Source organism: Plectropomus leopardus, chromosome 12, assembly GCF_008729295.1.
Source record: "Plectropomus leopardus isolate mb chromosome 12, YSFRI_Pleo_2.0, whole genome shotgun sequence".
Lineage (NCBI taxonomy): Eukaryota > Metazoa > Chordata > Actinopteri > Perciformes > Serranidae > Plectropomus > Plectropomus leopardus.
Window position 1 is genome coordinate 26590792 of NC_056474.1, and position 12460 is coordinate 26603251.

General features: G+C 40.9%; 1 protein-coding gene across 1 annotated transcript in view; it reads left to right on the plus strand.

The window, feature by feature from the left end:
* The first annotated feature begins 709 nt into the window (after nucleotides 1–709).
* carmil3 (capping protein regulator and myosin 1 linker 3) overlaps nucleotides 710–12460 on the plus strand; it is a 106792-nt gene continuing 95041 nt past the window's right edge. Inside the window, 3 exon segments of the mRNA XM_042496966.1 lie at nucleotides 710–851; nucleotides 2205–2478; nucleotides 8317–8411. Of these exon segments, the coding sequence (XP_042352900.1) occupies nucleotides 2421–2478; nucleotides 8317–8411 (153 nt within the window). The 5' untranslated portion in view covers nucleotides 710–851; nucleotides 2205–2420.

Sequence of the window (12460 nt, forward strand, 5' to 3'; positions counted from 1 at the left end):
AATACTATAAAAAATATTTTCATCCCAGATGCAAATATTTTTTATAGTATTTTTTTGTATTTTACATCCTTTTTTGAGTTGTATGCATATTTTTTTTTTTTTTAATGGAATCTCANTTGTTATTATTATGTTTGGGTTATTTTAAAATTTGATGTAGTTTGCATCTGGGATGAAAATATTTTTTATAGTATTTTTTTGTATTTTACATCCTTTTTTGAGTTGTATGCATATTTTTTTTTTTTTTAATGGAATCTCATTATTAATCTTGCCAACTCTTGCTGGGGCACTTGAAAAAGAGATTTAAAAAAATCTCGATCAGGATTTCCTCATTAAATTAATATTTTATACATTTTACGTGTTGAATAGAATTTGAAAAAGAGAAACATTACCAAGTAAATTATCATATGAAAAGGCCCACATAAAGTAAAATATAGGCTTTTATGCCTTACAACTATAAATTTGTTTAACATTTAAAACTCAATCTAAACATCATTTTCTAATTTTCTTAATATTGACAGTGTTATTGAAGTTCAGTTTTATCTGGAAAAGCTCTTTTTCAAAGGTCTGTTTTTATTCTATATAACGTTTCTTGACCGTGACGTAATAAATGCCCCGCCCCCCTCAACTGTCAGCCAATCACATGCGCCCTCAGCCTCCCAGCCGTCTAACTTACTTCCAGTATATTAGCGAAACCAACGACAACAGAGGGTCCGAAAAAAGACTGGCTGAGTCCGAAATAATTTAGGAAGTAGTGAATGAGCGACCGAAGTAGTGGTTCCAGATAGCCTCTGTGTGTTTTTGCTCTTCACTGAGTTGAGTGTCTGTCTCGTTGAAATCACGGCGCTCCAAAGGTAACACGGAACTGACCAGCTATGTGATTAGCTGTTACTGCTATCATTAGCTCTTCCCTTTAATGCTGACTTTTACATACAGGCTCACACAAGCTTACAAAGCCAGTTAGCTGGCTAGGTAGGTGACATGTTTAGCGTTGTTAAGCTAATTAAGACAACAGGTTTGTTTCTGTACTTCAACCTTTTACTTTATTTAAGTATAGCTGTAGCTTGTTGTTGCTTTGGCAAAAGCTAGCTGGCTAAACCATGGTAATGGTCTGTGAGGCTGCTAAGTGATTGGCTGAAAGGCGAGGGGGGCGGGCCCAGGGAAAACTGTCATAAAATGTGGCTATTATAAAACAAACAAGCAAACAAAAAATATCTATATATAAAATATTAGGCTAATGAAAAATATCAATTTATAACATTTCATTATTATGATTTTACTCATAATGATGAATTGAGTTGTAGTTTCAAATTTGTCTCAACTAATTAGTTAATTTATATATTGTACATTTTTTTGAAATATATTTGTCAGTTCAGTTCAAATGTATAGTTGTTTATTTATATGATAGTAAAATTTGATATAATATTAATATTTTATATCATTTAATTTATCCATTTAAAAAATAGATTTGATATTTTGGGGCGTTTTTAAAAAAGCAGGCATTACAAACAAGAGAATGGTTACTCTGAACCTCAAAACTCTTAAAATTATAGCCTTAAGTGCTTGACCCTAAGAGTTGTCAGTGTGATGGATTGATTGTGACTGAATTCTGTTAATCAGGGATTACAACACATCTTCAGGGGTAATCATTCTCACAGCTGCCTGTGTGTGTGATTATTTATTGATTGATTATAGTCATCCCTGTCATTCTGATTAACAAACTGGACTAACTTTCTGCATTTCACTGCAGCCAGTGGCTATCAGCTGTAACCTTTGTGTTGTTTATTGCTTGTCTATCTCAGCTTAGATCCCCTTTAGCCGACCAACTATGAGTCCTCAAAAACTCATCCAAACAGTGTCTATGCTGTGTACCACATATCCTATTTTGTATCATGCTGCTGAGAAAAGTGAATGACAAATAAATCTAGACCTGTCATCTCTTTGGATTGAATTCAGTACTGCATGATTTTACCTGAAGAGATCTCTCCCTGTTTGGGGCGCTGTGAATGCAATCTGTACTAATGAGGATGCTCATTCCAAGTAAATATAGATTAACAACAAACTCTTGAATTTAAACAGAGAAATCCAATGGCACAATCTCTAACCCTTCCACCACAATCTCTGTCTCTCTCTCTCTGTCTCTCTCTCTCTCTCTCTCTCTGTCTCTCTCTCTCTCTCTGTCTCTCTCTCTCTCTCTGTCTCTCAAGTGCTCGAGCGCTGGAGTCAGACGCGCTCCTCCGGTATTTGCCAGTGCGCACCATAGTATAGCTTCCCATCACACTATCCGGACTGTTGCTGCGCCCGGAGCACCTGCAGGCGCGGAGAGAGGACAAAACAAAAAGGAGTGAAGAGGACAAAATACGTAGGGGACATTTGAGAGCCGAGGAAGATAGAATTGGCCGGACCCGCGGGAGGAGCGCACCATGGCCTCAAAGGAGACCACAGCGGCGGGCTTCGTCAACGTCAGCAGAGAAATCACAGGTGAGCACGAGCGCCAGTATGAGTTTTTGGGGGAAGTATGTTTTAACATCTCAATCAGAAAAGAAGGAGAGAAAGAGGAGGTCTCTTAGGACGCGTGGGGTTAGTTTGTCTCCACTCAGCTGCTCTTTAAATCTCTGCTTTCCAGAAAAGGAGTTATCACCGCATGCAAGCGCAGGAAATGCCTCCCAGGGCAAAAGCAGTAGTTAATGGCTGTTGAGGCTTGTGAAGATTGTAATTCCATCGATCTTGGAGCGGCAGCGTTCACTTTCCGATTGATTTGGCATAAAGATCCGCCGCTGAATTTATCGCGCACAGGGGTCCTGTAGTGCTGTCAGAGTTATTTTTAAGTGTTGCGGTGCATGCGTGCGCGTCGTGGCTTTCATGTGCATTCATTAGGAGTTTTCATCTCTTTCTTCTCTCCCTGCATGTGTGCGCGTGGGAGTTATTGTGCGACTGGGAGCGCTTTGCGTGCAGGCAGGCAGCATGGGTTCATGTGCACACTGGCTGAGCCTCTTTCTGCTGGGGAGATTGGGCAAGAGAGCACAGACACACAGACACACAGACACACACACACACACACGCACGCACACACACACACACACACACACACCAACATGTTTGGATGATATAAGAAGATGTGTCTCTCACTGCTAATTATCCAGACGCAGCGAGTTAAATCCCGCTGTTTACCAGCTCAACCTGGTCAAGCCCCGTCTGTCTGGCCTGGTGATAAGAGCCAGGAGGCTTTAGGCCAGTAAAACACCTGCCAGTTGAGGACAAGATTTGGAAGGGGGGTGGTGGGGGTTCATGATGGTGGGGTGAGTGAGCAGATCCATCAAAGTGTCAAAAAAGGCACTGGGGATATGAGAGGGAATCGAAGTGGAAAAGGGGGGGGACTGACCCATCCTGCTTCTCCGTCTTCCCCTCTTCACCCCTTTGGGAGCAGATGCCGAGGTCACACCAGCAGGCCTCAGGGGCGCCGTAGAGTGTGTTAAAAGGTTTAAGCATTTGGGTCTTACCCAGCTTAACGTCAATAACTCTCTGTTTGTCTCCGACTGATCCTTCGTTCGATCTGCTGGTGTGATCCCCAACCCAACCCCACCCCACTCCATCCCTGCCTCGTCCTCCCTGCATCTGCTGCTGCTCACTCAAGTGTGAGAGCCAACTTCATGGCTGTTGCCGGATGTGGAAAGTGAGAATTGTGGGTGTGCAGAAGTGAGAGAGTTTGTGACACAATGGAGCATCGCCACACAGCATGACGTGCCATATCTCCATCTGGTGGGCTCATATTTAGCATGGGTGGCCCCACATGAAATTTAGACTGTGAATCTCACACAGCTTGCAGGCATATGTGCGTGTTAGCAGTCTGTGGATGTACAGTAGGTTGACACTGTGTTTGCGGACAGAGGGTTGTATTATGTTGGTCACTGTGGAGGAGATGTAAATGGCAGAGGCCTCCGGTGTGGTTCATTGAGCTTCAGCAGGGACCATGTGGTGTGTTGGAGTAGAGGCCCCTGAAGATTGCAGCTCTGGATCTTGTGGATGGTTCCATTGAGATGAGCCGGGCTGTTTCTTTCTTTCTCTGAGGCTAAAAATAGCCCAGTTATGCGCCCTCTTCAGCTAGAGTGTGTGTGTGTGTGCCTGTCCTCAAGTTTGTGTCTTTGTAGCTGTCTACTTGTCTCTGTGACTGTTCACCCCTGTGTGGCTGTCTTTAGAGCAATAATCTACTAGTCTATCAGGGTTCCCACGGATCCTTAAAAAGGGTTAAAAGCCACTGAATTTATTAATCTAAAAATCAGGCCTTAATTGGTATTAAAATGACTTAAATTCAACTTAAATGACTTAAAAATGCTTAGACATGGGAGGTAGGATTTTATGAATATTTTTTTCTGACATTGCGTTATAAAATCTCAAAATATTTGGTAAAATCCTTTTTTTGTTAAATAATTTAATAAATTAATTTAATTTTATTTGTCATGATGGGAATCCAAGAAAAAACAGAAAATTGCCAAAAAAAGAAGTGCCAGATATTTCCCTCTTCGGTTGGTAAAAGATACTTTTATGATAGCGTAATATATTCATTATCTTCCGTGCGTTTCAGTCGAAAAAGTTTTTTTTTTTTTTTTAACATTTGACGCAAATAATCTAAATTTTTCATTGTACCAAAGACATTTCATGTTTTATGTCAAACTAAACAGCTGGGTAAAATAAAATTGTCCTTCAATTTAGGTAATTAGAAAATTAGTCTTAAGATTAGTTCCAAGTGGCATTAAAAAGTCTTAAGTATATCTTGTCTAAGGCTGCAGGAACCCTGTTTTTCCTTAAGGGGAAGATCAAAGACAACACACGGCGACAGCATCATCAGCATCAACATGGTGATTTTACTGGGATATGGGCATATTTTTAGCTATATTCAAAAACTGCAGAACTCACTTGGGTGGAAAACATCAAACAGAAGTTCTACAGCAGTCACTGGTTCCCTTTCATATGATCAGGTGCAAAAAGTGTCCAAAATCAAGTGTTAACACTGTGATGTCCAGCTTACTTTAGTAATGTGGATGAAAATTTAGAGAACTCAACCTGAAGTGTCTCTGTAAGGTATTTTTGACCATCATAGTCCTCCAGAACAGTTCACTGCTCCTCGGCATAGCTAGTTTAAATGAGCACTCCACCGATTTTAGCAATGCACTCCTATAGCATCGTCTGACTCACAGTGGACAGTAAAAAAGAAACAAAAAAGATAAAAATAAAGGCAGCAGATCCGAGATATCATCTTTCTTACTCTGTGTGTTCCTCCTTGTCAAAACCTACTGCCTACATAACCCTCAATGTAACGCAACCGCTGACTGTTTGTCGAGGGCATTTGGATGCTAATGTGTGCTATTGTGTTAATGTGTTAGCGGCTAATGTGGATGAGGAGCGGGCTACAGAGATCCTGTAACCTCTCGTCTTTCTAATTCAACCCACTTGGATCTTTTTCATTTTCAAACTTGCAGTCTTCAGCCCCCACCACTGCTACCTCAAGTGACATTACTTAAATTAATTTATCAGACTTCACATACGTCCCTCCGGAGCCACAAAATGCTTTATGCAACTTTTTTAAAAACATAACAGTAGTAGCCCTTAAGACCTGTAAACAGACTTTGATGTGTAAAATCGGAGGACTTCCCCTTTTAGTGTTGGGGACTAAACTAGAGGGATGAACACAAGGTGTTATCGGCCCAAACAGTTTTGGGGACTCCCTGAGAGGAACTGCCAACTGGGGAGCTCTCCTGAGAACTTTATATCTTCAAGGGCTTTTTTTTCTGTTTGCATATGTGCAGCTTATTGGAATGCTGGTACAGCAACACCATACTCTCTTTGACATTGTATTCTCAGCATCACATACTGTACATGCTCAGTAAAACCTTGACTTCACTGTTGGTCCATCTATCTGTGTTTTCTGGTGTTTTTTTTTCAGTACGAGCTGTTGTTTGTGTTTTGTGTTGTCTGTTGTTTTCACTGCTAATGGGTTTTTATGAATAGCTGTTGCCAGTGCTGCATTGGCTTTGTTTGACCAGGCAAAATACACTTCAATCATGGTTCTTTTTGTGCTGGAAGAGTTACTACTCTGAAACTGGAGCTAAAAAAAATCCCTCAAAACGGCGTTCTAAAAGCTACAATCGTTCCTGGTTCTTGTGGTGCTGACACGACAAAAAAACGGGATTCCTAGAACTATGAAAAAGTTCCTCTGGTCAGAAAACCACTATTATTCTTGTTTGACAAAATAATCGCAACTGACTGACTTGCTTTTGACTAGGTCTCCAACTAACAATTATTTTCATGAATCCCATGATTATTGCTTAATTATTTGGGTTCAATCAACTCTCAAATATTCAAACATTTTTAGCAGATATTTTCATGTGAGAGGCCCGTGGCAGTGAACTTAGCTTTTAAAAACTACGTAAATGATTAATCAATTATCAAAATAGTCGCTGGTGAAAATGTCTATTCTTTTTAAATGATTTTTTAGGTTTTTGCCTTTATTTGACAGGACAGAGCATGAAAGGGGGAGAGAGAGGGTATGACTTGCAGCAAAGTGATGCGGGCTGGAATCAAACCCATGGCTGCTGCGGTAAGGACATGGCCTTTGTACATGGGGTGCCCGCTCTACCCACTGAGCTACTAGGCGTCCCAAAAATATCTATTCTTCTGATCACTTTTAGGGCTTGTAGTCCATGTCAGGTTAATGGGCAGCTTCATTGTTATTTTTATTTTATTTTTAAAAAATCATTCTGTAGCTTCCTGGTAGTGTTCTGTATGGATTTAAATAAAAAAAAAAACAACCATATTTTGTGCGACTAATGTATGTTGTAGTGTCAAAATGCTTTTTTCCCAAACCCCAAATCCCATGTGACCTGTCAGTTTCTGCATGATGATATTGCAACATAAAAACCCATGCACTGCTTTGGACGCGATGTCAATTCTGTTCTATAAATCATACAGAAACACAGAAAAACGAATGACAAAAGACTGAGGCGGCAGTAGACCAGCAGCTCCCACGTGCTGTGAGAAAAAATCTCTGTTTCTCTCAATGGAGTTAGGTGACTTTAAAAAGCAGAACTGCTTCTTCACTGAAAAAAGGCTGTCTAATTAAAAAACAAGGAGGTAAAAATAATTTAAGTAAAGCATAAACTTAATGTGATATATAATTTTTTTAAGGTGTCATTTTTTAAGTGGCTTAAATACATTTTGCTGCCACCAGACTCCTTTGAGGCAAACAGTAATTTACCTTCACAGACCATGGGGAATATATGGTCTACTGCTGCCTCTGTTTGGTCAGTTTGTTTGTGTTATTGTATCTTTCAGAGCCAAACTAATGTGGCGTCCACATAAGTATACTACATAGTTTAGCCTTTGAGTGGCTGAGTGGGAGTTTCCATTTGAAAAACACTGACAAGAACGCACATGGCCCTTTAAATGTTGAACATGACAGTCTTGACCTTGAGCAAATTTTCTCTGCTGACCATGTGTCAGACAGACACTCTTGGTGTTTTGATGATGATGTTGAAGGGGCTGTCTGACAGGTCACTCCAAAATCTCCCATCGGTGTTCAGCTGAGTTGTGATCCGGTGATGCGTGAATGTTGCATCATACAAATCACATTGGTTTCACACTCATCAACCCATTCAGTGAGCCTTCATGCCCTGTATGAAAGTATCTGCATCCTTTATACAGATCTAATACGCTGCTGGGTCAGTATGAGCACTGATAACGACCTTATTAAGTGGATCAGGTATCGATCTGCCTTTTAGTCACTTCCGTTATGAAATTCCTTCCGCTTTTACACAGTCTCACTGGGCTGTTGACAGAATTTTGAGCACCACAGCAAGTCGCTAAAACGGCATCGTCACAGCAGGAGCCCCATTGTTTTGTGTTCTGCTGCGTTCTTTTGTTGTTGTGAGTGTATCTCACTTCATGAATAGTAACATGTAGCCTCCTGTTATAGGTTAGTTATATATAGTCATGTCCTCATGTTACCTTACACAAAGAGGACTGAGAATAATGAATTGAGGTATAAAGGGCTGCCCTGGTGTTGGAGCAATTTTGCCTAATATCCTGAATAGGTATCAGGAGAGAGAATTGATGCATCCCTAATGCTTCTCTGCTCTTTTATTTAGTTTTTACCCCCCCCTTTCATTTGTCACCTAGCTGTATATTTGAATTTATGGTTTTCTTCCTTAAAAGCTTTTTACAGTGTTTCTGAGTGCATTTCAGGGCAACACTTTTCATTCTGTGTTTACATTATGTAATTGGCTCTCCTGTTTTACCCCATTTTTCCTCTGCTTTTCTCTCCAGAGAGCATCAGGAAGGTGCTGGACAAGCAGGCCATTAAGTTCGTGCGAGCCATCAAGCAGGACACGAGGAGCGGCAAAACAGAGGACAGGATTCTGGTGAGAGACGGCAACACCCTCACACCCAACCACCCCACCCCCCCCATTCCCTGTCCTCTGTCACACCAGGTCACCTGAAAGAGATATTGTTAAAGTGAAAGTGCCTTTCCGCGCGAGGCGTTGAATATGGAACACAACGGCAGCGGCTCCTTTCAGACAAAGTGGAAATCAATGGGAGTTAATTGGGACAAATTGAAAGAGCCATAAGATGTCACAGATTACACATCCGAGACACACAACAGACGCGTCGAAAATCAGGCTTAAGACAGATGCTGCCTAAGCAGAGCGAAGTGGACATGGCCTACTGAGTCCATCCTCAGAGTTTATTAGATGTGGCAGGATGGCCTTAATGCCACAGGCAAGAGTTTGGCGTGTGTATGCATGTTTGAGTCTGACGTGGTGTACGTACATGGGCATCATTCATTGTTTTTTTCTTCTTTATCTGAAGGAGAAGCTTCTGTGAGTGTCTGCCAGAGGGTGTGTGGGCAGCCTGCGATGTGTTCAAGGAGCCTGTGTGAGCCAAGGCCACCTCTGTTATTGAGAAATTGTCAATTAGTCAGCCACATTAGTGACTGATCGGTTACTCACACACAGTTGCTATGCGCGAGAGCGAGCTCATTTCCTCCCCTGAAGACAGCAAAAAGGACAAGCTGATAAGCGAATCAAAACTATTAATCAGTACTTCTCTCTATTTTCCATCTCTGCTATTATTTCTCCTCCCCCTCACCCCCCCCACGCCTCCCTCTAACTCCATCATTTCACCCCCTCCACCCGGCGAACACACCTCTCCTCTCTTTGTTTCCTCTCTCCCTCCCTCCTTATCTGTCCATCTCGATTATTCTCCGCCCCATCATCACCCCGCCCACTCATGCATATATGAGGGGTCCCCTCGTCCCCCCACCACCACCGCCCCAGTCGCCTTTCACTTTCTCTCCGTCTCTCCCCTTTATGCCCTTCCCTCTTCCCTCCATCTTTACTCAAACCTGTAAAAGGGTATTGAGCTCCTCTTTCCATCAGAAGCAATTCAATTAGGTCTCTGCCTTACGAGAGTTTTTTACTATCCAAATGGGCCTTGGCTGCTGCCACCGCTCCAAATTCTTTCAAGGCAGGGCAGGCGAGGGGGGGCAGATGGATATAAGCATTCATTCTAGCTCATTGTCAAAGTCTCCCCATCTAAAAGGCAATCTTTTCACTTTAATGGATACATTTGTTTGGATATATGAAGGGTGAACAGATGAGGGAGTTTGTAAATAGACTGTTTGTTTCAGTGTCTGGGTATTGCACACAAAATGCTCACTCATGCTTGAAAATGTCATACATGATACTAAGAGAAAGTGGCATATTTCAGGATTGCTTTCTAATACTGAGATGAAATTTACTCTTGGAAATTATTTTCTAAGCCTGAGGGCTCAGGCAAGGTCTTCTTTTACCTTTATCCTCCCTTTCATGTGGATCCTTCCTTCACGGCTGAAGAAGGATTTAGCAGGTCAAATCTGAATAGGATCATAGCTCTCATTCCGATTCCTGTGGTTTGTTTACTTTGCGGACAGGTGGGGTTTTTAATGTTACACACCAAGTCTATATCGACCGTATATGAGCCTTTGTTCTACATCTTGCTCTTTCTTTTTGCCCGCCTCTCCCTCCGGAGACTGCTGGTATCCAGCTGTCTGTGTGTGTTGACTGTACCAGCCATCACACTGCGACACACAGACACACAAATGTACACACATACACAGGGTCCCTCCACCCATCTCAGACAGACACAGTTAGGGCTCAGCATGACATCCAAACGACACCCAGGGCAATGCATTGGGGAGCTTCAACATTCATGTTTCCAACACGAACACACTCAGGCATACAGTTTGACATGTGCAGGAGGCAGACACACATGGTTCAGTGCATCAAAACTTGTGCACATACACACTCTTATAGCCATTATTAGATCACCCTATTTGAAGATTAGAGGCAACTCAGAAAACAAAGCATCTTCAAAGGCAGAGAGAGGGAGAGACACGGGGGGGAAGGGAAGGAGGGAGGAGTGGGTGGTTGTGATGGAAGAGGAGGGAAGGGCACCCCACATGAGGAAAGGGAATGGAGGAAGGAGCGAGGGGAGAAAGGGGGAAGGAAATCTCTGGTGTGTTGTGATGCCCCAGTTGCCGATTTGGCTCTTCCGCCACTTATTTATCCCTATCGGTCTCTCGGTTTTATCCTCTGTTGACTCTGCGGTTTCAATGCTGCCACCTAATAATGGGCCTATTACTGGCTGAGACTGCCACTGTTTGACAGTCCTGAGCACACTTGGGTGCTTCAGACGCTTATTTCCACTTAGATTACGCAGAGGTCCCGCTCATGAGACTCTAGTAGGGCCGAGGCTTGAGGTCGAGTTAGTGGTACAGCATTCAGAGACTTGGTTGTGGTTGCGTGCTCATAGGGTGTGTCTGTTTTGGGATGTCTACAGCAGGGTCTGTTATTTAAAAAGTTGGTGGAAGTAATAAAATGATTTATGGTCAGCATTCGCTTTTTAAAATTGCTTTGTTCTGCACAAAAATCATTCATGTGTGAGCCTCTTTATTTACTTAACCCAGAAAAAAACTATTTTGCATTTCTTAGTTCCCTGAGGCACTGACAACCAAAATCAAGATTTCTTTTTAATTATGAGCCATTACCACATGGTAGAAATGTCCATTTACATTAAAAGTGCACTTCTAATCTGCACATTTTTTTCTCCCTTAAAGTGAAGTTAAAGACTATTTTTAGTTCCATATCTCTTTTTATGGAGAAGTAATTTATGGAAGCAAGAGAAATAAAACATTTAATAGGGCAGTTTAATATACTGGGTGATGGATCCCCTTTTTACTACAACTGGTATGGTTTTCTACAAATCACAACTGACTAGTTGTGGTTTGTAGAAAACCATAGTATGGTTTTATCATTTTCTATACACTTCAATCAAGCATAAACCTTTTGGACAGAAGTATCACAGAGTTAAAACTGTAATTCTTGACAACAGTTATACAACAGTTATTGGAAATTAATGTGGCTTTGTTTGATTAAATTTCTAACAGTAATATCAGTATCATCCTGTATAGGGGTTGATTAATACTGTTATTTTTAGGGCTGATACCGTTACAGATTATTAGTACTTAATAAGACAGATAACTGATATTTGGAATCAATATGCATTTACAATAAAAATGAAAATCTTTCTGTCAATATTTAGAATTTAGAATATAACTCCAACACAGAACGCTGTTTAAATGCCTTTAGCAAATGTTTAATCAAAAATGAAATGTTCAACATCATATACAGCAAGTTCCCAGCAACTTTTTTTTGATTAAGTCAAGTGAAAATTTAATTAAAAAGTAAATGAATAAAAATAGATCCCTGAAGTTTTACAAAGTAAAAGTTCCTCCCATACTGACATTTTATTTGCCCTTATAATTAATGAATTTGGTGACCATTAAAATAAAATGCTGATATAGATAATTGGCAAAATGCCAAATATCAGCACTAATAATTGGCTGATAATCCCGAACAGTAATTTTCAGATGACCCCCTCCCCCCTCCCTCCAACATGGTCTTATTAAAGTACTGCCTGCAATATTCTGACCAATGACAATTTGACCGGACAAGAGCATATTGACCAATTAGTTGATCAGGACTTCATAGCGCTACAAATTACATTCTTGTGTTCAGTTAACTCTCTGCAACTAAATTAATTAAAATGAATTACAATCATTTTCAGGATTACTTTATGAAAACTTCACCGAGCAGCACACAAGCTTAGTGATTCCTTCTGCTGCCAATTTCCTAAAAGGGACCACCTGAAAAGGTCTGGTTCTAAAAACTGCTGTGCACCATGGGAACATACTTCAAATGAGTGCTAGAGATGTACAGCTCATTTTTTTTAACAAGATATCACAGCTCAAAATGTGCTCTACCAAATGTTTGAAAGAATCATTCATAATTAATTTGATATTTTCTGTACTTTTTTTTTTTTTTTTACCATACTTTCTGTGTTCCTTATATTGAAATTCACTTTCCCCATA